The sequence below is a fragment of the Suncus etruscus genome, chromosome 7 (assembly GCF_024139225.1).
Source record: "Suncus etruscus isolate mSunEtr1 chromosome 7, mSunEtr1.pri.cur, whole genome shotgun sequence".
In the NCBI taxonomy this organism is placed as follows: domain Eukaryota; kingdom Metazoa; phylum Chordata; class Mammalia; order Eulipotyphla; family Soricidae; genus Suncus; species Suncus etruscus.
Genome location: NC_064854.1, coordinates 49,545,268 through 49,570,270, shown reverse-complemented (window position 1 = coordinate 49,570,270; position 25,003 = coordinate 49,545,268). Strand labels below are relative to the sequence as shown.

Below are 25,003 nucleotides of genomic sequence, written 5' to 3'. Positions count from 1 at the left end.
ATACCCTGCAGGGCTCAGGGGTTACTCCTGGCTTTATGCTCCTGGCAGGCACGGGGACCATATAGGATGCTGGGATTCGAACCACCATAAAACGCCTTACCACCATGCTATCTGTCCGGTCCCAGAATAGAGATTTTTATAACTAGAACTAAAGTTCCTTTTTTTTTTTTTTACAGGGTAGAGAACCCCATCATCAAATATAAAGTTCTAATTATTCCTAATGTAGAATAAAGTTTAAAAACTTATATTCTGCAGATTAATGATACCAATGGTTAATGATACTGCCTGATTTTTTCCCAAAGTGACTCTAGGAAGGTGATCAGTGAGAAAATGCTTAGCAAGTGCATTCTGGGTTGGTATTTTAAAAAAGAAGCAGGGAGTATATTTTATTTCACTTTCAATACTCATATAAAGTGTTCAACCTAAATGGCATGGCATTTGTCTCATCTATAAGTACATGTTGCAAGAGACAACAAGAAAATGAAGCAGTAAATTTGTAGACAACATCAGTATTAGAGATCTTTCATAAGGCCCTTGTAACTCTTAGCTGTTTTTCTTTTCTTTTCTTTTTATTTTTGTCTAAAAGCAAATACATGTGGGAGACTGCATCCTTATTACTGAGTAACTCTCAGTATCAGAATACATGAGTTCAAATGGTCTATGAATGACATTACTCAGCATGGAAGTGCGGCTTCTAAAAGATGCATCACTTTCCAAGACATCTGAATTTGCCTGAAATGTAGGATCAAGTCATATATTATTGATCTACTCTCCATGGCCACAGATCCAAGATTAAAAAATATATAACACTGACCTCACATTTTCAGAAAAGTGAAGTTATGCATTTTGACTACCTGATCATGGTAAAACATAGAGACAATTGAATTGAATTAAATTTCTGTTATAGTAAATCCTTTTATAAGTTTTCTTCTAATTTTATTTTTCTTCTAGTTAGTAATCATATGCTACCAAAGGTATAAAATCAAGATGGAGCTTTTATCTTCCAATAATTAATTATACTCACCAGTAATGAGCATGCCATGATTGGAATCATATATCATAGAATAGATCTGCATGTCTCCTGGTCCTCCTTGACTGTCATGGAAGACTTGTAGTAATGAAAGTGTTTGTATATCCCATACCCTAAAAACCTTAGGGAATAAAAAAATATTGTATTACTTTGAAATTTTTTCCTTTTTAACTCAAAAATCAAGCATTTCTATAGAGAATTATATCACTTATTTGTGGTATTTAGAATAATTTTATGAAAGAATGCAATGGTTTAAATGAGAGTTGTCTAGAACACTCTAGTCCCCAGAGTATAGTTGGGAGAAGGAAATAAATCGAGTGGAGGAGAAGAAACACAAATATGAAAGGATGGGTACAGTGGCCAAGAGGTCTCAGATGAATTGAGGTGGTGTTAAGAAAGGACAGAACTAAATATCCAAGCCATGGTCAACACAATGAAATCATGAGACTCAATCTTTAACAATCAAAACTTAAAAATGGCCTGCTATGGTGGCAGGCTGGGGGATAGGGGGTAGTGAGTGATATGGAACATTGGTAGATGGAGGTCAACTTTAAAAGTCTTTTTCTGCCAGTGCAACATTCTTTAACATCGTCATGCTAGTTGTTAGTGTAGGTATTTCCCTAACAGCGTTCACCACTCTTTCTGGTGAGCTTCAAATTGTGAGCCGGTCCTTCCATCCCTTCCAGCCCTTGACTATTGTCTCTGAAACTTATTACAGTAATGTCTTTAATTTTTCTTAAAACCCATAGATGAGTGAGACTATTCTGTGTCTATCTCTCTCCCTCTAACTTATTTCACTCAACATAATAGATTCCATGTACATCCACATATAGGAAAATTTCATGATTTCATCTCTTCTGATGGCTGCATAATATATCATTGTGTATATGTACTACAGTTTCTTTAGCCATTCATGTGTTGAAGGGCATCTTGGATGTTTCCAGAGTCTGGCTACTGTAAATAGTGCTGCAATGAATATAGGTGTGACAAAGGGATTTTTGAATTGTACTTTTGTGTTCTTAGGGTATATACCTAAGAGTGGTATAGCTGGATCATATGGGAGCTCAATTTCCAGTTTTTTTTTGAGGAATCTCCATATTGTTTCCATAAAGGATGGACTAGACAGCATTCCAACCAGTAGTGAATAATAGTTCCTTTCTCTCCACATCCCTACAAGCACTAACTGTTCTTGTTCTTTGTGATGTGTGCCAGTCTTTGTGGTGTGAGATGATACCTCATTGTTGTTTTGATTTGCATCTCCCTAATGATTAGTCATGTGATTTTTTCATGTGTCTTTTAGCCATTTGTATTTCTTCTTTGAGGAAGGGTCTGTTCATTTCTTCTCCCCATTCTTTGATGTGGTTAGATGTTTTTTTCTTGTTAAATTCTGTTAGTACCTTATATTTTTTGATATTAGCTCCTTATCTGATGCATAATAGGTGAACAGTTTCTCCTATTCTGTGGATGGCTTTTGTATCCTAGGTACTATTTCCTTTGAGGTGCAGAAGCTTCTCAGCTTAATATAGTCCCATCTGTTTTTCTCTGCTTCCACTTGTTTGGAGAGCACTGTTTCCTCCTTGAAAATGCCTTTAGTCTCAATAACGTGGAGTGTTTTACTACGTGTTGTTCTATATACTTTATGGTTTCAGGCCTGATATATATCGACTAGTCCAGTTTCTTCCATTTCTCTTTTCAGAGCTATATTTTTGGGGGGGTTTCAGCTTGGTTGACTTATCAAGGGGTGACAGGGCATTTTTGAGGTCTCCAACAATTATTGTGTTGCCACTGATATCTTCTAGATTTGTCAACAATTGTAATAAATATTTTGCTGGTCCCTCATTGGGTGCCTATATGTTAGGAGCATGATTTATTCCTATTGCACAAATCCCATAAACTCATGTGTTATAAGATTTTTAAATGAATTTAATTAAAATTTCAAAAACTATTATATACAAATACAATAATCTGGTCCCTTCATTTCTAATAGGCATAACCTGTTATTTATTTTATTAAACTTGTTAGAACTTTTAAATAATAGAAACAATATCAAAAATCTTATTTCTGTCACAGAAATTCTTCTTGTGTTCTACTATAAAGACGATATGGAGTCATAATTGTATTACTCTATCCTTGTCTTAAACAAGTTTCTTCATAAGCTAAAGAATACACATAATATTTTATAATGCATTACATGCAACGACATTCTATAACACAATACACTATATTATATAATATTATATTATATTATACTATGAAGATATTCCATATCAAAAGAAACATAAATAGTGGGTCATCAATTCATTTACACATTGACAATATTTTTCACAGGGTTGTCAGTCATTTCAGTCAAAAAATATGTTTTCAGAATTTTCAAATAGTTTGTTATAAAGTAAACAAAAATTTTTTAATTTGTATTATTTTAATTTTGCTACCTTTGCTGAGGAAAGGCTGATAACGTGTTGTTCTTTCTCATTTATTACAACATCCGTGATACTGAACATGTGCCCCACAAGTTTCCCCACAGGTTTAGTACTGATATTGGGGTGCCACAACCGGAGAACTTTATCATCTCCTGAAAGAAGAGTAAGAAAAGATTATTTTCTCAGAGTTACAAATGGTTAAATCTCTCACAACTAAATCCTTATCTCTTTGATAATCAAATACCAATCCATTTCTTTCAAGATACAACCTAAAACTGACTTGCTAAGTCACCTTAGTTTAGTTCTCATCAAGCTTAACTTTTGTAAAGTTATATTTATATATACAGTTGTGAATTTTCAGATTTTATTAGTCCTTTTTCTTACTATGAATTCATGTATTAGTATATTATTTATACTTTATTCCCCAAAAGTATTTAAGACAGCTGTCCTTTTAGTTTTACACTCTTAAATTATTCAAACATTAAAATAACAAAATAAAACAAAGAAAGAAGAGCGTTTTAAAGAATTTCTACCATCATAGCAATTCAACTGTTTTCATGTTTTATATCTTCCCTTATAGTGCAGATTTTATTCCCTTATAGTACGTATTTACATAGATTAATAATTAAATAGGTGCTATTTTTATAGGGCCTCTCTAGTAGTGCTCTAAATTATGGACCACTCTCAGCAATCCTCTGTATGACAGGCAATGCAGGATGAATGAATCTTGGCTAGAAGATGCCATGCTGGTTCAATCCTATGGTGCTGTGAAACAAGGCTACACTCAGTAGTTCTGCGGAATTGTGTGGGGACATATCATGCCAGGGATCTAACTGGGAAATTTAAGCATACAACACATGTATCCTGCTCCTTCAAGCAATCTCCCCAGTTCCACAGTTAATTCTCCCCATCCAAAATTAAATAATCCCAGGGTTTCACATAAAAAGCAAGTGCAGGGCCGGGAAGGTGGCGCTAGAGGTAAGGTGTCTGCCTTGCAAGCGCTAGCGTAGGATGGACCTCAGTTAGATCCCCCAGCGTCTCATATGGTCCCCCCAAGCCAGGGGCGATTTCTGAGCACATAGCCAGGAGTTACCCCTGAGCGTCAAATGGATGTGCCCAAAAACCAAAAAAAAAAAAAAAAAAAAAAAAAAGCAAGTGCTTGGAATCGGAGCAATAGCACAGTGGTAAGGTGTTTGACCCTTGCACGTTGCCAACACAGGACGGAACCCAGTTCAAATTCCAGCATCCCATATGGTTTCCCTAGCCTGCCAGGAGCGACTTCTGAGCACAGAGCCAGGAGTAACCCCTGAAAGCCGCTGGTTGTGAACCCTCTCCAATAAATAGTTTTCTACTGAGTTACCTCCGGACCCTGAATACAATACAAGACTGCATAGCTAAGTCTGAGAATTATGAAAGAAATTGATAACAGTAAAATATATCTGAATGCACAACAATTAAGCATTAATTTTCAAAATTAATTATGTAATATAACTGAAGTGTTTCTGACAGTAAACTACTAGTTCGCATTTATCAAGAAACATTGAATTGTGAGATTTTCAAACATGTTTAGGAGGTATAAAGACAGATTGATACTCAAATACACGAGACATGTTTCCACTCTTAAAACTTTATAATGTAATAGTAATAATAAGCCAAGCACAAAACATATAAAGGAAAATAAAATTTTATATAAAATAGGTAATAACTACAGATAAAATTTTTTGAATTAAAAATTAATTTTTAAAAATATGTATTTAAACACCTTGGTTACAAGGTTGTTAATAATAGTTTTTTTTCCCAACAGATAAAGTTCATGATTGAGTTACAACCATACAATGCACAACAACCTTAACCAGTACACATTTCCCACTACAAAGGTACCCATTTTGTCTCTCACCCTCCAGGATGTCCTCTTCCTGCCTATCTCTAAGATATACATTTTTCTTCTCTCTTTCTCACTCTGACACTTGCTCTCTTCCTTTATATTCCTCTTAGACACTAATTTTAAGTAGAGTGCAGATTTCCCACCACCAAATGTCTCCAGGTTCAGTCTCACCCACCATCTCCCTCCTACTTCTGGACAGGCATTTTATTTCTTTTTCTCTCTCTCTCACTCTCTTTTTCTGACACTGTGGTTTGTACTTTTTTTTTTTTTTTTTTGGTTTTTGGGCCACACCCGACTGCGCTCGGGGTTACTCCTGGCTGTCTGCTCAGAAATAGCTCCTGGCAGGCACGGGGGACCATATGGGACACCGGGATTCGAACCAACTACCTTAGGTCCTGGATCGGCTGCTTGCAAGGCAAACACCGCTGTGCTATCTCTCCGGGCCTTGTTTGTACTATTTTTAATGAAGGGTTGCCATGCATGTCATTTTATCCCTTTTCAACACTGAGTTCTTGTCTAGAATGAGCAGTTTTATCATTGTTATAGTGGACCCTTCTCTTGTCTAACTGAACTCTCTACACAGTGGCAAGCTTCCTACGATGGACTAGTCTTCCTGATCCTCATCTGTACTGTCTTTGGATATTATTAGCAACTTGCCTTAAAATTTTCCTACATCCCACAGATGAGTGAGATTATTTTTTATACCTCTCCCCAAGACTCATTTGACTCAGAATAATATTCTCCATATCATTCCATGTATAAGCAAATTTCATGACTTCATTTTACCTAGCCGTTGCATAATATTCCATTGTTTAGATATACCATGGTTTCTTTAGCCACTCATCTATTATTGGGAACATGAGTTGCTTCCAGATTCTGGCTACTATAAATAGTGCTGTGATGAACATTGAAGTGCAGAGGGCATTTTTGTATTGTATTTTTTGTGTTCCTGGAATATATCCTTAGCAGTGGTATTGCTAAGGAATATCTATATTCCTTTTTTTGAGGAATATCTATATATTGTTTATCAGAAGAATGGACTAGACAGCATTTCCCTATAAGTGAATTAGAGTCCTTTCTCCCTGCATCCATGCCAGCAATGTTTATTATTATTCTTTGTGATGTGTGCCAGTTTCTATGGTGTGACATGATACCTCATTATTATTTTATTTGCATCTCCCTGATGATTAGTGATGTGGAGCCTTTTTTCATGTGCCTTTTGGCCATCCAGAGTCTTTCAATACCATGCTGTTTTAATGACTATTACTTTATAGTAAAATTTAAGGTTGGGGAAAGTAATTTCTCCCATATTACTTTTCCTAAAGATTTATTTAGCTATTTATGGTCATTTATTGTTCCAAAAGAGTTTCAGGAGTGTATGATATATTTCTCTGAAAAGTGTAATGAATATCCTTATAGGGACTCCCTTGAATCTGTACAATGCTTTGGGAACATTGCCATTTTTTGTTTTGTTTTGTTTTTTGAGCATTGCCATTTTAACAATGTTAATTTTTCTAATCCATGTGCAGGGATATATTTCCATTTCCTTGTATTCTCTTTTATTTCTTTAAGTAGTGTTTTTTTTTTTTTTTTTGGTTTTTGGGCCACACCCGGTGACGCTCAGGGGTTACTCCTGGCTATGCGCTCAGAAGTTGCTCCTGGCTTCTTGGGGGACCATATGGGACGCCGGGGGATCGAACCGCGGTCCGTCCTAGGCTAGGGCAGGCAAGGCAGGCACCTTACCTCCAGCGCCACCGCCCGGCCCCAAGTAGTGTTTTGTAATTTTTTGTTTGTTTATCTTTTTGTATAGGTCTTTCACATCTTTATTTAAGTTGATTCTAAAGTATTTGATCAGGAGAATTCTTGAGCTGAGGAAGACCTTGTTAAATATGTCATCAAATATATAAATTACAAAGGAAGACAAACATGACTATACATTTTAATATCTTTCTAAAAGTTTCTGTAAAATATTAAATGTTCTCTCACCTCCTGTAACAATGACATTTGCTTTTAAACAATAACAAAAGTTGTTTGCTCCTCTTGGCATAGAAAACTCTCTGACAGGCCTGCAAAACACAAGTATATGTAAAATCAGCAAGTAAAAGTATGTGTAAAATTGTATCTTCAAAAAGCTAATTATAATACATAAAATATAATTAGGTTCCTTTCTATGTTATAAATCCAGTTACCCACATAAATAAGTAATGCCTTCATTCTCATTGACTCGTAGAATATTCTTTATAATATGATATTAACTGAACACTTTTTGTTGTCTAAAAAGAAACTCAATTCTTGGAAATGGAGATATAATATGCCTAGTATGTGGCTCGTGGTTCCATTACGATCATCCCACATGTTTTCCCAGTCCTTCTAAGAGTGATTTGTGAGTATAGATTCAGGAGTAAGCCCTGAGCATCACAAGGTATAGCTCAAACAAACCAAAAAAACCCCACAATTTCTTAAGAATTCAGAGGGACCTTTACCTTCTAAACGTCTGCTTGAATTATAGCATATTTTATTTTATTTATTCTAGTTGAGTTATATGAATTCTTGAATTCCAACAAAGCAAAATAAAGTGATTATATGGAAGGTAAGAAAATGATTCCCTGGAGTCAAGTGTTGTAGGATTAAGTTTATTTACTGAATGTAAACTAACTCCCAAAACTTGAGGACATTTCAATGATTACTATATAGCTCTTGCAGAAGCAGTGAAACAGTGTATTCTTATACCTTTGTTCCTGGGATGATGGGAATAAAAAATAAGATAGAAAGAAGAAAGCACTTTTTCCTTGTTGATAAAAATCAAAAAGTTTCAGAATGTCTCATAAAGGTACTTTTTAATGTGCCCTTATTCTGAATCATTGTCTTTCACTAATTTCTGTTGTGCCCATTTCTAAGATACATGAGGGAAAGTTTAATAGAAAATATTATATCAGGACTTAGTGAAACTTTCCTTTTTTTTAATTCTTTTTGGGTTTTTGGCCACACCTGTGGACTCTCAGGGGTTACTCCTGTCTATGCACTCACAAATTGCCCCTGGCTTGGTGGACCATATGGGTTGCTAGGGATTGAACCACAGTCCCTCCTAAATTAGTGCATGCATGGTAAACGCCCTACTGCCTGCACCACCGCTCTGGCCCCTAGTGAACCTTTTCTTTAAGAAATGAGAGAATAAGTATTGGAAACTTTTCCATGCTGCCTATACTTTTATCATTCTATCTCTTTTGTCAGAACCATTAAATTTTCATTATAGCATAAAACAGCTGCAAATGACACATAAATGGGTAAGCATAGCAACTTTAGTGAATAGTGAAATGTAAATTTCATACAAATTCTATGGGCCTAAAATATTGTGTCTTTTAATAATTTATTTCCTGGGTTGAGTGCAATAGCACAGTGGGTAGGGCATTTGCACCTAACCGACCTGGGTTTAATTCCTGGCATCCCATCAGGTCTCCTGATCCTACCAGGATTAATTTATGAGCACAGATCTAGGAGTAATCCTGAGTGCCACTAAGTATGGCATTTTTTTTCTTTTATTCCCTTTTATTTATTGTTGCAATTATTGTAAAGTTTTCAGGGAGTGAGCACACTTTGCTGTGAGACTCACATCAAAATTGTCATTAGTACTCCCCAAAGCATTGTACAGATTTAATGCGATCCTTCTAAAGATACCCATGACATTCTTCAAAGAAGTGGATCAGGAACTTTTGAAATTCATTTGGAACAATAAACACCCTAAAATAGCTAAAGCAATCATTGGGAAAAAGAATATGGGAGAAATTACTTTCTCCAACTTTAAACTGTACTACAAAGCAATAGTTATCAAAACAGCACGGTATTGGAATAAAGACAGGACCTCAGATCAGTGGAATAGGCTTGAATACTTAGAGAATATTCTCCAGACAAACAATCACCTAATTTTTGACAAAGGAGCAAGAAATCCTAAATGGAGCAAAGAAAGCCTCTTCAACAAGTGGTGTTGGCACAACTGGCTAGCCACTTGCAAAAAATTGAACTTAGAGCCCCAGCTAACATCATGTATGAAGGTAAAATCCAAATGGATGAAAGACCTCGATATCAGACCCAAAACCATAATATATATAGAACAACACGTAGGCAAAACACTCCAGGACATTGAGACTACAGGCATCTTCAAGAAGGAGACACTCTCTTAATGGAAAAGGTTAGCTAAATTAGCACTCTACATCTGGGGTAGAATCAGATATCAAATGAAAATCCCTATACCTAAAAGACATAAGTTCAGGGGCTGAAGAGATAGCATGGATAGTAAGGTATTTGCCTCGCATGCAGAAGGAAGGTGGTTCAATCCTGGCATCTCATATAATCCCCTGAGCCTCCCAGGAGAGATTTCTGAGTGTAGAGTCAGGAGTAACCCCTGAGCACTGCCAGTGTGAGCCAAAAACTTAACCCCCCCCCAAAATAAACAAGCAAAAAACCCAAAACACACACACACACACACACACACAAAGGTTCAACCACTGAGTTATCCTATGGTCTCTTTTAAATAATAAAATATATATAAGACTATTCTTATATTGCATACATTATTAACAGGAGACTTACTAGATTTGGCTTATGGGTTTTTAATTTTCTGACATTTTTTGATGGTTAAATTAGGCAATTTTCTATCATTTTGAGAAGCCACACACAACAGTGCTCAGGGCTTACTCCTTGCTCTGTGCTCAGAAATCAGTGGGTTTTATGTCTGAGATGGAGTGCTGTGGACCAAACTCAGGTCAGCCTCATGCAAGACAAATGTCCTACCCAATGTACTATTGCTCCAACTTTGAAAAAACAGAAATATTTTCTTTTTTTTTAATAATTTTTTTTGTGGGGGAAGCAAAACCAGAGTTTATTTGGAGGTACTGAGGAAAGAGAGGGAGAAGATAATAAAGAGAATAACTAGTAACATACTAAAAAAAAAGAATGTAGACTTCCCCATAGACAGAGAGAGGCCTGGTACACAGCCCAATATAAATGCAGCGAAATTTACATCTTCTCAGTTCACATCTCAAGAGGAAAAAGGGGACGACACATGGTTGGATACCATGTACCCAGTAGCACATGTGCGTCAAAATAAACATTTTTGAAGATCATTAAGTTATTGGTATTGGCCCCTGTATCTCTTAGGCCAAGGGAATTCCTTTTCGAATGACCTCAATATTACTGTGCCTATGCAGGAGGGAAGAAAAAAAAAAAGACAAAAACACAAAACAATTTTTCTTATTTATCTAGTCTTTGTCAATTTCTTTGTTTTGGTGTGGATATAGAAGTTGTTGTCTCCATTTATATTTTTTTTTCTTCTTTTCTTCTCTTCCTTTATGTGCTCTGCCATGTTTTTTTTTTTATCTCAAGACAATGGCTTTTATGTGGTGCTTATCTTTATTGTTGGAGTGCTCACTGGACATTTTATTTGACACCTCTTTTTGTACTGTTGTGGTGTTTCACCTTCTTTTTCCCCTTCGTCTCTCCAACCTAGGATGAGAGCCTTTATAAGGACTCCACCCATTTTTGGCATATTTGATTTTTCCCACAGTTTATTACTTTTCTCTTCTTCAAACAAAACCACATAACTTGAACTATCTAGTCTTGCCTTCCAACTAGAGCGGGAAATAAGGCAGGTACCAAAACCAAACAGGGGTAGGACCACTAAGTAGTAAGCTAGGCACAGAGGGGACCACTTATTCTGGCAGCCCAGGGGGTGAGGGAGGAGGATAAGGGAGGTAGGACGGGAATGAAGATGGAGGGAGGGCAATTCGGTGATGGGAATTCCCCTGATTTTATGTTAATATGTACCTAAAATATTATTGTGAATGATATGTAAGCCACTATGATTAAAATAAAAAATTATATTTATTAAAAAAAGACTCCCCAATTAATTTTTAACAACAACAACAAAATTATTGGTATTGTCATTAAAAAAGCAATTATTTCTTATCACTAAAACATTTGGGTTGTTTACACATATTACTTTATAATTTTAATAAAACATATATCATATAATATTTATACTTTCAAATGACATTCCAAAAATAAAAGAAAATAGGAAATAAATAATTCGTTACTTCAGTATTGGCTTTTATTTATTTATTTTTTAAAACAATATCTATATTTTTTAGTATTTATTTAAGTACCATGACTACCAGCATATTTGTAGATGGGTTTCAGTCATAAACGGAATATACCCCATTCACCAGTACAACATTCCCACCACCAATGCTCCCCTTCTCCCCCACCCCTGCCTGTATCATGGCAGACATTAAACTTCTCTTATTCTTTAGCATTGTCATGCTAGCTGTTAGTGTAGTTATTTCCCTAACAGCATTCACCAATCATTGTGGTGAGCTTCAAATTGTGAGCCAATCCTCCCAATCCTCCCAGCCCTTAACTCTATTGTCTCTGGGCCTTATTATAGTAATGTCTTTAATTTTTCTTAAAACCTATAGATGAGTGATACTATTCTGTGTCTATCTCTCTTCCTCTAACTAATTTCACTCAGCATAATAGATTGCATGTACATCCATGTATAGGAAAATTTCATGTCTTCATCTTTCCTGATGGCTGCATAATGTTCTTTTGTGTATATGTACCAAAGTTTCTAGCCATTCATCTGTTGAAGAGCATCTTGGTTGTTTCCAGAGTCTGGCTATTGTAAATAGTGCAGCAATTAATATAGGTGTGAGGAAGGAATTTTTGCATTGTATTTTCATGTTCCGAGGGTATATCCTTAGGAGTGGGATAGCTGGATCAAATGGGAGCTCAATTTCCAGTTTTTTGAGAATCTCCATATTGTTTTCCATAAAGGCTAGACTAGACGGCATTCGCATGAGCACTGAATAAGAGTTCCTTTCTCTCCACATCTCTGCCAGCACTGATTGTTCTCATTCTTTGTGCTGTGTGCCAGTCTCTGTGGTGTGAGATGATACCTCATTGTAGTTTTGATTTGCATCTCCCTGACGACTAGTGATGCGGAGAAGTTTTTCATGTGCCTTTTGGCCATTTGTATTTCTTCTTTGAGGAAATGTCTGTTCATTTCTTCTCCCCATTTTTTGATGGGGTTATATGTTTTTTTTCTTATTAAGTTCTGTCAGCACCTTGTATATTTTGGAGATTAGCCCCTTGTCTGATGGTATTGGGTGAATAGTTTCTCCCATTCCGTGGGTGGCTTTTGTATCTTAGGCACTATTTCCTTTGAGGTGCAGAAGCTTCTTAGCTTAATATAGTCCTGTCTGTTTATCTCTGCTTATTTGGAGAGAGCTGTTTCCTCCTTGAAGATGCCTTTAGTCTCAATGTCATATACTGTTTTACCTACGTGTTGTTCTATATACCTAATAGTTTCAGGCCTGATATCAAGGTCTTTAATCCATTTGTATTTGATCTTTGTACATGGTGTTAGATGGGGGTCTGAGTTAGCATTTTTGCAAGTGGCTAACCAGCTGTGCCAACACCACTTATTGAAGAGGCTATTCTTGCTCCATTTTGGATTTCTTGTCCCCTTATTAAAGATTAGTTGATTGTATGCCTGGGGAACATTCTCTGAATACTCAAGTGTATTCCACAGATCTGAGGATCTGCCTTTATTCCAAAACCATGCTGTTTTGATAACTATTGCTTTGTAATGCAGTTTAAAATTGGGAAAAGTAATGTCTCCCATATTTTTTTATCCCAAGTATTGCTTTAGCTATGCATGGGTGATTATTGTTCCAAATAAATTTCAGAAGTGTTTGATATACTTCTTTGAAAACTGTCATGGGTATCTTTAGAGGTATCACATTAAATCTATACAATGTTTTGGGGAATATTGCCATTTTAATTATATTAATCCAGCCAAACATGAGAAGGATATGTATCTCCATTTCCTTGTGTCACTTTTTATTTCTTGAAGCAGGCTTTTGTAGGTCCTTTACCTATACAAAGCCCACGATATTTGAATTTGTGGGGCAATAATGTGAATGGGATTGTTTGTTTAATGTCCATTTCTTCTCTATAAGTATTAGTGTATAAGAAGGCCATTGACTTTGGTATGTTAATTTTGTAGCCTGCCACTTTGCTATATGAACCTATTGTTTCTAGAAGCTTTTTGGTAGAGTCTTTAGGGTTTTCTAAATATAGTATCATGTCATCTGCAAACAATGAGAGCCTGACTTGATCCTTCCTGATCTGGATGCCCTTGATATATTTTTCTTGCCTAATCGCTATGGCAAGTACTTCCATCACTATGTTGAATAGGAGTGGTGAGAAGGGCAACCTTGTTTGTACTGGATTTTAGGGGAAAGGCTTTCAGTTTATCTCCATAGAACAATATTTGCCACTGGCTTGTGGCCTTGATTATGCTGGGAAAAGTTCCTTTCATTCCCATCTTGGCTGAGAGTTCTTATCAAGAATGGATGTTGAACCATATCAAATGCTTTCTCTGCATCTATTGATATGATCATATGATTTTTGTTTTTCTTTTTGTTGATATGGTGCATTATGTTGATTGATTTATGGATGTTAAACCATTGTTGCATTCCTGAGATAAAACTTACTTGGTCGTTTTGAATGACCTTCTTGATGATGCATTAAATTCTACTTGTCAGAATTTTGTTGAAGATCGTTGCACCTACTTCATCAGGGATATTGGTGTGTAATTTTCTTTTTTTGGCAACATCTCTATCTGGCTTTGGTATCAAGGTGATACTTCATAGAAACTATTTGGAAGTGCTCTTGTTTCTTCAATATTATGAAAGAGCCTTAAAAGGATTGGTAGAAGTTCCTCTTGAAAGGTTTGAAAGAAATCATTATTGAATCCATCTAGGCCTGGGCTTTTGTTTTTGGGAAGACTTATGATCACCATTTAAATTTCCTCAATAGTGATGGGGCTGTTTAGATATGCTACCCCATCCTTATTTAGCTGTGGGAAGTTGTAAGAGTCCAAGAATTTGTCCATTTCTTCGAGATTCTTATGTTACATGGCATAGAGTTTCTCAAAGTAGTCTCTGATTACTCTTTGAATCTCAGCAATTTCTATAATGATCTCACCCTTTTCATTTTTAATCCGGCTTATCAGGTTTCTCTCTCTCAATTTCTTTGTGAGTTTTGCCAGTGGTTTATCAATCTTGTTTATTTTTTCAAAGAATCAACTTTTGCTTTTATTCATCTTTTGGATTGCTTTATGGATTTCCACTTCATTTATTTGTGCTATAAGCTTTGTTATTTTCTTCTGCTCCCTATTTTTGGTTCCATTTGGTGATCATTTTCTAATTTTATAAGCTCTGTCATTAAGCTATTCATGTAGGCCCCTTCTTCCTTCCTGATATGTGCTTGCAAGGCTATAAATTTTCCTCTCAGTCCCAAAAGCTGAACGCATGGCAGCAAGTTCCCTATGTTAATAATTTTTATTGTGATCAAAGAAATCTTTCACAGTAATCTTATAGGTATGTAGTGACATTGAATCAGAGGTATTCCCACCACCTGTGTTGTCCTCCCCCCACCCCTGTTCCCAGCATGCATCCCATAACCCCCTTGTTTGACCCTTGAGAAGCTAGTATAAGTGGACCCCTCTGGACCCCTCTGTGTCTAGCCTGTTGTAGACTGGGTATCGATTCTTAAAAACAGAAAAACTTAACAATTAAGAAATATATCCCTTCCCATTTAAAGATATATGATAGAATAAGAATGGTTAATGATAGCATATTAAAAAACTCAGTTTTTGTAAGTATGAGGACATAAATTAATATGTTAATTTATGGCTTGCCATATCAAGCCTACTAAGACAAATGACAAATTTTCCAATATAATAATTTTCCTTTGATTTAGGTAACTAGATGCTGTTTTTCAGTTGATCACCTCTTAGAAATGATTAAACTAAGAGTTAAAACTTAATTTGAAGAAGATCAACTAGGAACTTCTAACAAGCCAACATATATGGCTTAATTGTAAAAAAACCTATATAGGATGGCCACATTATCAGAATGATGATCATGCTAGAAATGGACATTTTCCTTGCTTTTTTTGAAAGTGCAAGGAGTTGTATTCCATTTTACTGGTGGTCAGTTTGATATCAATACCATTATAGACTCTCTGTTAACATAAGACTAAAACAGAGATGACTAGTGCTGGCACAGGATGTGGGAAGAAAGGGACTCTCATTCACTACTAGTGGGATGTAGAAGTGTCTAACCTTTCTGGAAAACTATATGGACATCCTTAAAAATCTAGAAATTGAGCTCCAATATGATCCAGCAAAATCACTCCTGGGAATATACCTTCAGGCCCAAAAAATACAATGCATAAAAGGCATCTTCAGTCCTATGTGAATCTGGAAACAACCCCAGTGCCCAAGACCAGATGAGTGGATAAAGAAACTACAGTACATCTACCAAAGGAACACTGTTAGGAGAAACATAGCTCAAAATGGCTTACACATAGATGAATATGGAAATATTATGCTCAGTGAAATGAGTAAGAGAGAGTTATAGACACAGAATGATCAAACTCACTGTGGAACAATAAAAAATAAGACAATAATTATACCCAAGAAAAATAGATATCAGGAGCATAACTAGTCCTTGGCAGGAAGCTTATCACAAAGAGGGAGAGTACATTTAAAACAGAAAAGGGATCACGATGACAATGATAATTGAAAATGATCACTCTGGACAAGAACTGGCTGCTGAAATAAGGCAAAGTGATATACATAATACCCAGTCAGTAACAATATTTCAAACCACAGTTTCTAAAAGGAATAAAGAAAGAGGAGAGAGGGACAGAGAGAGAGAAAAAGAGAGAAAAAATGTCAACCCTAGAGGCAGGTGATAGGGAAACTGGGACATTGGTGGGGGGAAGGCCATACTGGTCTGGTGGGACTGGTGTTAGAACATTGTATGCTTGAAAAAATTGTATTATGAATAAATTTGTATATCACATATTTTAATAAACAATCTAAAAGATATTTTAAGGGTATGCAGATTGGAAAAGAAGATAGTTTGACACTATCACTACTTGCCATTGTATAGTATTACTATTAGCCTAATACTATATTTAAAAAAAATAGGAGACTACAAAAGGAGCTTCTAGAAACAATTTCTTTGTATAGCAAAGTGTCAATCCATAAGGTAAACACATATAAATTTATACCCTTTTTATAAAGAGCAAACATTAAAACAAGAAAAATTAAAAGGCAATTCTATTCACAGTATTGAAAATTCAAGTACCTCAGCAACATTAAAGAGGTGACAGATTTATACAAAGAAAATAATAAATAATATCTAAAAGAAATAAATGAAAACATTCTTATTCATGGATTGAAGTATAAAGGACTAGTATTTGGGTAGGAGATATAGCAGATAGGTAGGGTGCTTTCCTTGCACACACATCCAACCTAGGTTGGATCCTGGCATTCCAAATGGTCTCCAAGCCTTCCAGGAATGGTCCCTGAGTACAGAGCCTGGAGTAACCAATAAGAACAGTCATGTCTGGCTCATAAACAACAACAACAAAAAAGGACTAATATAAAAATAATTATCTTATAAAAAGCACTATACTAATTCATTTCAATCACCATAAAAATAGCTATGATACAGAAACAGTGGTGTTTAAGATTTATAGAGTAATAAATAACCCATCCCAAAGTACTCATAGGGGGAAAAAGTGTTTTTCTTTCTGAAACTGTAACTTATATGAAAAATATATAGTAATCAAGAAAGTGTGGTACTGACCTAAAATGACTCAGACAAGTGAAATAATATTGAGCCCAAAGTGGTACAAGGATACTTAATTTTTTTGTTTGTTTTTGGGCCGCACCCAGTGACGCTCAGGGGTTACTACTGACTATGCGCTCAGAAATCACTCCTGGCTTGGGGGACCATATGGGACACCGGGGGATCGAACCCGGTCCATCCTAGGCTAGCGCTGGCAAGGCAGACACCTTACCTGTAGTGCCACCGCGCTGGCCAGGATATTTAATTTTTAAGAGGAAAGTGATTATAAACTGTCGCAAGGAAAACTTCTTTAAGAAATGATTTACTCGGGGCCGGAGAGATAGCATGGAGGTAAGGCGTTTACCCTTCATGCAGAAGGTCATCGGTTCGAATCCCGGCGTCCCATATGGTCCCTCGTGCCTGCCAGGAGCAATTTCTGAGCACAGAGCCAGGAAAAACCCCTGAGCATTGCCGGGTGTGACCCAAAAACCACAAAAAAAAAAAAAAAAAAAAAAAGAAATGATTTACTCGAGCAAATGGAAGCAAAGATGTACATACATAACTCCATCAAATTAAGAAAACTTCTAAACCATAAAATAAATGATGACTAGAACAAAAAACAGCAAACATTTCCTTATTATTCATGTGACAAATATATATCCAAAATATTTAAAATCCAACATGTTAAAAATAAATGTGTAAAACTTAACAAGATAGAAATTAATCCCATCAAAAATTAGGGAGAAAAGATGATCAGAAATTTCTTCAAATAAAACATACATATTGAGGCCAGAGTGACAGTACAGCAGATAGGGCATTTGTTTTGCACATGGCTGACCTATCTCATGGTCCCCTGAGCACCACCTGCAGAATTTCCTGAGTTCATAACCAAGAATGATCTCTGAGCAACACTGGATGTGGCCCCAAAACAAACACAATATAAATATACAAAAGGTCGAAAGGAATGTGAAAAATAAAAAAGATATTAGTTTACACCAACTGAGACTGACACTTAACCAAAAGAATAAAAAAAGTGTTGTCAGGAATACAGGGTTAAAGGGACACTTAATGCACTGCTTCTAGGAATGCCAACTAATCCAGTTCTTTATGAAAACAATATATCACTTCTCACAAAGTTAGGAATTGAAACTCCATATAATCAAGCAATTCCACCCATTGGCTCAACCCCAAGGGACCAAAAATTACTCAAAAAAGACATTCATACCCTTTATATCTTTGCAGCTCTATAACAATAGTCCAAAAATTGGAAACAACCCAAGTATCCAAGAATAAATGACTGGATAAAGAAACTTTGGTGTACACACACACACACACACACACACACACACACACACACACACACACTATGGAATATTATTTGGCTATAAGAAAAATGAAATTATGGGCCAAAGTAGTGGTAAGACATTTGCCTTGCACACAGCTGACCTAGGATGGACCTGTTTGATCCCCGGCATCTCATATGGTTCCCAAAGCCAGGAGCGATTTCTGAATACATAGCCAGGAGTAACCCCGAGCGTCACCAAGTGTGGCCCAAAAACCAAAATAAGAAAATGAAATTATGCAATTTGGTATTGTGTGACTGGCTCTCAATATTATCATGCAGAATACTTCAAAAAAGAAAAGCAGATACAGAATGATCCCTTTTATATTTACAATATATATTTTGTCTTTATATTTACATAGCTAACTTCACAAGTTTTAGCACATTTTCAGACCACTGAAATTTTCCTTGTCTAAACTTTGGATCTTTGTTCTTAATCTAAGCTACCACTAATTTTCATTCTGTCTCTTTAAAATTAACTTTTCTAGAAATTTTATAAATAAAATCATTCACCATGAAGAATTTTTGACTGATTTGTCACTTAATATCATGTTTTTAAAGTTTACCCAATATTTTAGCTCATTTACCAGTGCATTTTATTTATTTATTTTATTATTTTTTTGACCACACCCTGTGACTCCCAGGGGTTACTCCTGGCTATGCACTCAAAAATCGCTCCTGGCTTGGAGGACCATCTTGGATGCGGGGAGATCTAACCGCAGTCCGTCCAAGGTCAGCCATGTGCTAGGCAAACGCCCTACCACTGCACCATAGCTCTGGCCTCTTATCAGAGCATTTTAAACTGAAAAGTTAAATACAATAATTGTATTATAAGTACTAAATGTATTTTTTCAATTTTTAATTTTAGATTTATAGGTTTTCATTGCATACAATACTCCAATGCTGCTTCCAACAGATAGTTACTCCTTCAAGTAACCACTTGGTTACTAAATATTAAGTTAGAATAATTCCAGCAAAATATATAGGATAGCATATATTCAGGATATATTGATATGCATAAAATATATGATATATTAATTTGCTAATATTTATAATATATCAAATTAATAATTAGTTCCAATACACTAGTAGCTATTAGTAAATATTTAACCAGATAGAAAATAGGATTATATACTTTACAAATTTACTTGTTTTTTTGGAGGGTATTAGGGGGTGTTCAGGGGTTACTCTGGATCTGGGTTCAGAAATCACTTCTGGCAGACTCGGGGACCATAGGGGATGCTGGGGATTGAACCCAGGTCAGCTGCTTGCAAGGCAATGCCCTACCCATTGTGCTATCATTATGGTCCCAAAATTTAAGTCATTTTCTTTTCTTTTCTTTTCTTTTCTTTTCTTTTCTTTTCTTTTCTTTTCTTTTCTTTTCTTTTCTTTTCTTTTCTTTTCTTTCTTTCTTTCTTTCTTTCTTTCTTTCTTTCTTTCTTTCTCTTTCTTTTCTTTCTTTCTTTCTTTCTTTCTTTCTTTCTTTTCTCTTTCTCTTTCTTTCTTCTTTCTCTTCTCTTTCTTTCTTCTTCTTCTTTCTTTCTTTCTTTCTTTCTTTTTTTCTTTTTTTCTTTCTTTCTTTCTTTTCTTTCTTTCTTTCTTTCTTTTTCTCTTTCTCTTTCTTCTTTCTTTCTTTTTTCTTTTCTTTCTCTTTCTTTTTCTTTCTCTCTTCTTTCTTTCTCTCTTCTTTCTTTCTTTCTTTCTTTCTTTCTTTCTTTCTTTCTTTCTTTCTTTCTTTCTTTCTTTCTTTCTTTCTTTCTTTCTTTCTTTCTTTCTTTCTTTCTTTCTTTCTTTCTTTCTTTCTTTCTTTCTTCTTTCTTTCTTTCTTTCTTTCTTTCTTTCTTCTTTCTTCTTTTTTTTTTGGTTTTTGGGTCACACCCAGCAGTGTTCAGGGATTACTCCTGGCTCTATGCTCAGAAATCGCTCCTGGCAGGCTCGGGGACCATATGGGATGCTGGAATTCAAACCACCATCTGTCTGCATGAAAGGCAAACACCTTACCTCCATGCTATCTCTCCGGCCCCTATTAAGTCATGTTTTAAATCACTTAAGAAGCATGATATGAGACATCTATTTACATGCTAAAGGCCATCCAGTGGGCATGCAAGAATAATTTCAATGTAGAAATTTTTACCAACAGAATTATATATGGGGGTATATAGTTATAGTATATTTATATTTATTTACTCCAGTATATTATAGCAGTAAACAAAATAAAAAGAAATATAATGTTCAGATTTGCATGAGTAACATCAAATTCCTCCTGAAAAATCTAATCTTGACAAATGAAATAATAACACCTTCTTTTTTGTTTGTTTTGGTTTTGGTTTTTGGGCCACACCCGGTAACGCTCAGGGGTTACTCCTGGCTATGTGCTCAGAAGTTGCTCCTGGCTTGGGGGACCATATGGGACACCGGGGAATCGAACCTCGGTCCGTCCAAGGCTAGCGCAAGCAAGGCAGGCACCTTACCTTTAGCGCCACCGCCCGGCCCCCAATAACACCTTCTTAATTAAAAATTAAGATAAATGGGGCCGGGCGGTGGCGCTGGAGGTAAGGTGCCTGCCTTACCTGCGCTAGCCTAGGAGACGGACCGCGGTTCGATCCCCCGGCGTCCCATATAGTCCCCCAAGCCAGGAGCGACTTCTGAGCGCATAGCCAGGAGTAACCCCTGAGCGTTACCGGGTGTGGCCCAAAAACCAAAAAAAAAAAAAAAAAAATTAAGATAAATATGCTAAGACTTTGAAAGCACTAAGATTACTATGGAAATAGCAATTTTAGGAAGTCTGAAAATCACAGAGTATTCATGTGTATAAATTTACTCTACTTACAAATTATCCTCCAATCTCTTCAAAGTTTCTACAACTAATGAATGAACGCTATCTAAAGAGCAGGATCCAAAACACTTCAGGGATGAAATATACTTAATTTTCATAAACCCAGGTCATTATGTAGCTTCCTTTTAATACTATGAATTAAATGAAAAGACAGGTTATTTTTAAGTTAGGATATACAAAACATAGCATGATGATATCTTATCAAGTAATTTCATTTTTACTTGAAAACAAAACCAAAGGCAGTATGAATAATTTCTAACCCTATTCTATTTAAATTTTCAGAATCTATTAATTTTGGGAATCTAACAATCTTGAGAGGCTCAAGTCTACATAAAATGTTGAGATATAGATTAACATTAAAGGAACAATTTAGCTTCTTTCCAGCCTTCCCTCAGCCTCCTTTTGGACTCCAGTGCCATCATTGATCGTCTGTCTTTGGGTCCAGCCAGTTTTATGTCTGGGAGGAAATAGGAAACCTCACATTTTAATCCCTTTCACCAATATCAAATGGAGATGTCTTTTTGGGTTTTTTTCTCAGCCTCCTTCTGGGTCCCAGTACCATTGCTGATCTTTTTTTCCCATGGGGACAATCAGGCCTTCCCTATTATATATAATCCCACTTTTCCTCCCCTGCTTATCACCTTACAAATCCTTTTCTAGTTCTTCACTCTTTCATCCCAATTTGTGATTTTCCCCTATTTAATTTTTTTTATGCTCAGTTCTTAAATTCCTCAGGAAGTGAAAACGCTCTCCCACCCTAGTCAAGCTGCCAACCAGCTCCCAAAGATTCCCAAGCCTGCCTTTCCTCAGCTGAGAAGCTGACATCACTAGCTGCTGCTGGTTTGTTCTTAGAGGCCCTTTTTCCCCACCTTCACTGTGGGACTATTGCTCGATATCAGATTTGGTTTCTGGAAAGTCCCCCAGCTTCTATGGACATTTTCTGATATGTGACTGCTGGAAGCATTTTTCTGATTCCAAAAGACCATGTCCAACAGGGCTGAAGCTGTGCTCTGGATTTTATTCCCACCATACTATATCTCACATACAAGGACATAAAAATTTACTAGGGTACTATTCTTGCCATCAAATACCTTGGTTCTAGCACATTCCTTTCACTATATTTTACAATGCCTATATTATTAAAAAATAGGCCATACCATATAGACTTACCTTTTAAGTTCTTTGAGTTCTAAAACCTGGTTTTGTGATCTCTTTTTGGATTTTGCCTGTTTTAAGTCCAAAATCATCACTATTTACTGTGTATTTTGCTAACAAAACCACCATCATCCCCCAACAGAATGTCATCTTGGCACAATTGGTCAGTCACTGGCACAGTACAAACGCAGAGAAGGCAGTGGGATCCATAGGCTTAATGATGAAAGAGTTTTCCTATTTTGAAACAACAAAACTATTGTTGAAAAATTATATATTTTGATAAGTATCAAAATGTTCATCATTATTAGTAAAATTTTTACTTTCTGATATTATCTTGATGTAGATACTCCTATAATGTTAAAGGACCTTGAAAAAAAAATGTTGACCAAAATAAATTTTCCCCAAGGGTCATTAGAGGAAAAAGTATACTAACATTTAAGTTAATCTATAAATATTTAGCATTTGTCAATTTTTTAAGCATGTCAGCCCCGGAGAGATAGCACAGTGGCGTTTGCCTTGCAAGCAGCTGATCCAGGGACCCAAAGGTGGTTGGTTCGAATCCCCGGTGTCCCTATGGTCCCCATGTTGCCTGCCCAGGAGCTATTTCTGAGGCAGACAGGCCAGGAGTAAGTCCTGAGCACCCCCCGGGTATGGCCAAAAAAAACAACAAACAAACAAACAAACAAAAAGCATATCAGCATCATTACTGGCTTCAAAATATGAAAAAATGGTGAGAAGTTATTCTGAGCCTAGGGGACAAATGCTAGCACAGAGGATGGTTTAAACCATGTTGAATCCTATAGGACCTTTAAAGTCAGCTTACATGCTAGAGGACACTTTAAATTAAACCCAATGTTCATGGGCCTCTCTCTGAATTCTTTTTAACCTCTTTATTTTTTTATATTTGTTTTAATTAAAATTTTGTATAGCTATACGCGTTCACAAAATTCAATTTGTTTAAGATTATAGCCTTAGAATTCTTGAAATACATTCAATCAAAACCCAGTACTCAAGTATCCATACATATTCTTTCTGCTACAGTCTATTGGATCCTCTTTCCCTATTAAGTACTTGCTTCCCTCTCTGGAACCTCAATTCTTTGGGTGGAGTCCAAGGGATTTATTTTCATCATACTGTATCTGTTCCTCTACATGTTTTGTAAATGGTGTAAAATACAAATCCAGTTTCAATAGCCTAAAGCTATACATTTTTCAAATTACCGTATGTTGTAGGGACTTTCCTAACTCTACTTCATGTACTCAACTTTGTCATAGATTACCTGTCCATACATTTTAGGGTTTAATCACTGGTCTCAATTCTATTCCATTGATCTGAGATTCTATTTTATTCTAATAGCACACAGTTTTGATTAAAATGGCTTATAATTCTACAATTTATATCCAAAAAATACAATAATAGCTCTCTTTTGTTTTCTCATACTACCTTTAGCTATAATGGAAATTTTAGGATTCCATACAATTTGTTTTGTTTTGTTTTTGTTTTTTGGGGGGAAGGTCACAATCAGCAATGCTCAGGGGTTCCTCTTGGCGCTAGGCTCATAAATCGCTCCTGGCAGGCTCAGGGGACCATATGGGATGCCAGATTTTGAACCACTGTCCTCAATGCAAGGCAAACACCCTACCTTCATGCTATCTATCTGGCCCCCCCATACAAATTTTAATAAAGGTTTTCAAAGTTTTTGAAAAACATTTTAGGTATTATAATAGAATCTGTATAATGCTTTGAATATGACAGTCATTTGCCAGTGTTAATTTTTTCTAATCCATGAGCTTTAACTATATTCACATTTATTGCTTTCCTCTTCTAGACTTTAAGTATAGAACTTCACATGACTTTTAGTAACTTTAAATTTTTATTGTATAACACCTTCACATTCTTTGTTAACTTTAATCTAGTAGTTTATGTTCTTGGACACAATTTTAAATGAATTTTTTTAAATTTTTCTCTAGTTTGTTACTTACATATAGAAACACAATTGATTTTTTAGTGTTGATTCTGTAGTCTGCTACTATACAATACTTGGTTTATATTTTTCTAAGTGTTTTTGAGTATTCTATATATTCTTCAATATTCTATTGAATGTGTTATGTTTGGAGAGTTATGTTTCCTCCTTAAAGATGCCTTTAATCACAAGGTCAATAATAGTGTTTTACCTACATATTGTTCTATATACCTTATGGTTCTGGGTCTGATATCAAGGTCTTTAATCTATTAAGATTTGATCTTTGTGCAGGGTGTTAGATGGAGATCTGAGTTCTCTTTTTTGCATGTGACTGACCAGTTGTCCCAACATCACATTGCGCCATTTTGCACTTCTTGCTCATTGATCAAAGATTAATTTATTGTATGTCTGGGGAACATTCTCTGAATACTCAAGTCTATTCCAGTGATATGAGGGTCTGTCTTTTTTTTTTTTTTTTTGGTTTTCAATTACACCTGGTGAGGCTCAAGGGTTACTCCTGGCTATGTGCTTAGAAATTGCTCCTGGCTTGGGGGACCATATGGCACATGGGGGTGGGGAGGATTGAACTGTGGTCCTCCCTAGGCTAGCATGCACAAGGCAGAGGCCTTACTGCTTGCGCTACCACTCCGGTCCCAAGGGTCTGTCT

General features: G+C 36.0%; 1 protein-coding gene across 1 annotated transcript in view; it reads right to left on the bottom strand.

Annotated features, from left to right (window-relative positions):
• Positions 1 to 25,003, bottom strand: part of WDR64 (WD repeat domain 64) — a 148,389-nt gene that overhangs the window by 95,162 nt on the left and 28,224 nt on the right. Inside the window, 9 exon segments of the mRNA XM_049777562.1 lie at positions 1,025 to 1,151; positions 3,463 to 3,602; positions 7,322 to 7,401; positions 21,213 to 21,322; positions 21,325 to 21,349; positions 22,389 to 22,453; positions 22,455 to 22,484; positions 22,486 to 22,575; positions 22,578 to 22,607. Coding sequence (XP_049633519.1) covers positions 1,025 to 1,151; positions 3,463 to 3,602; positions 7,322 to 7,401; positions 21,213 to 21,322; positions 21,325 to 21,349; positions 22,389 to 22,453; positions 22,455 to 22,484; positions 22,486 to 22,575; positions 22,578 to 22,607 — 697 coding nt within the window.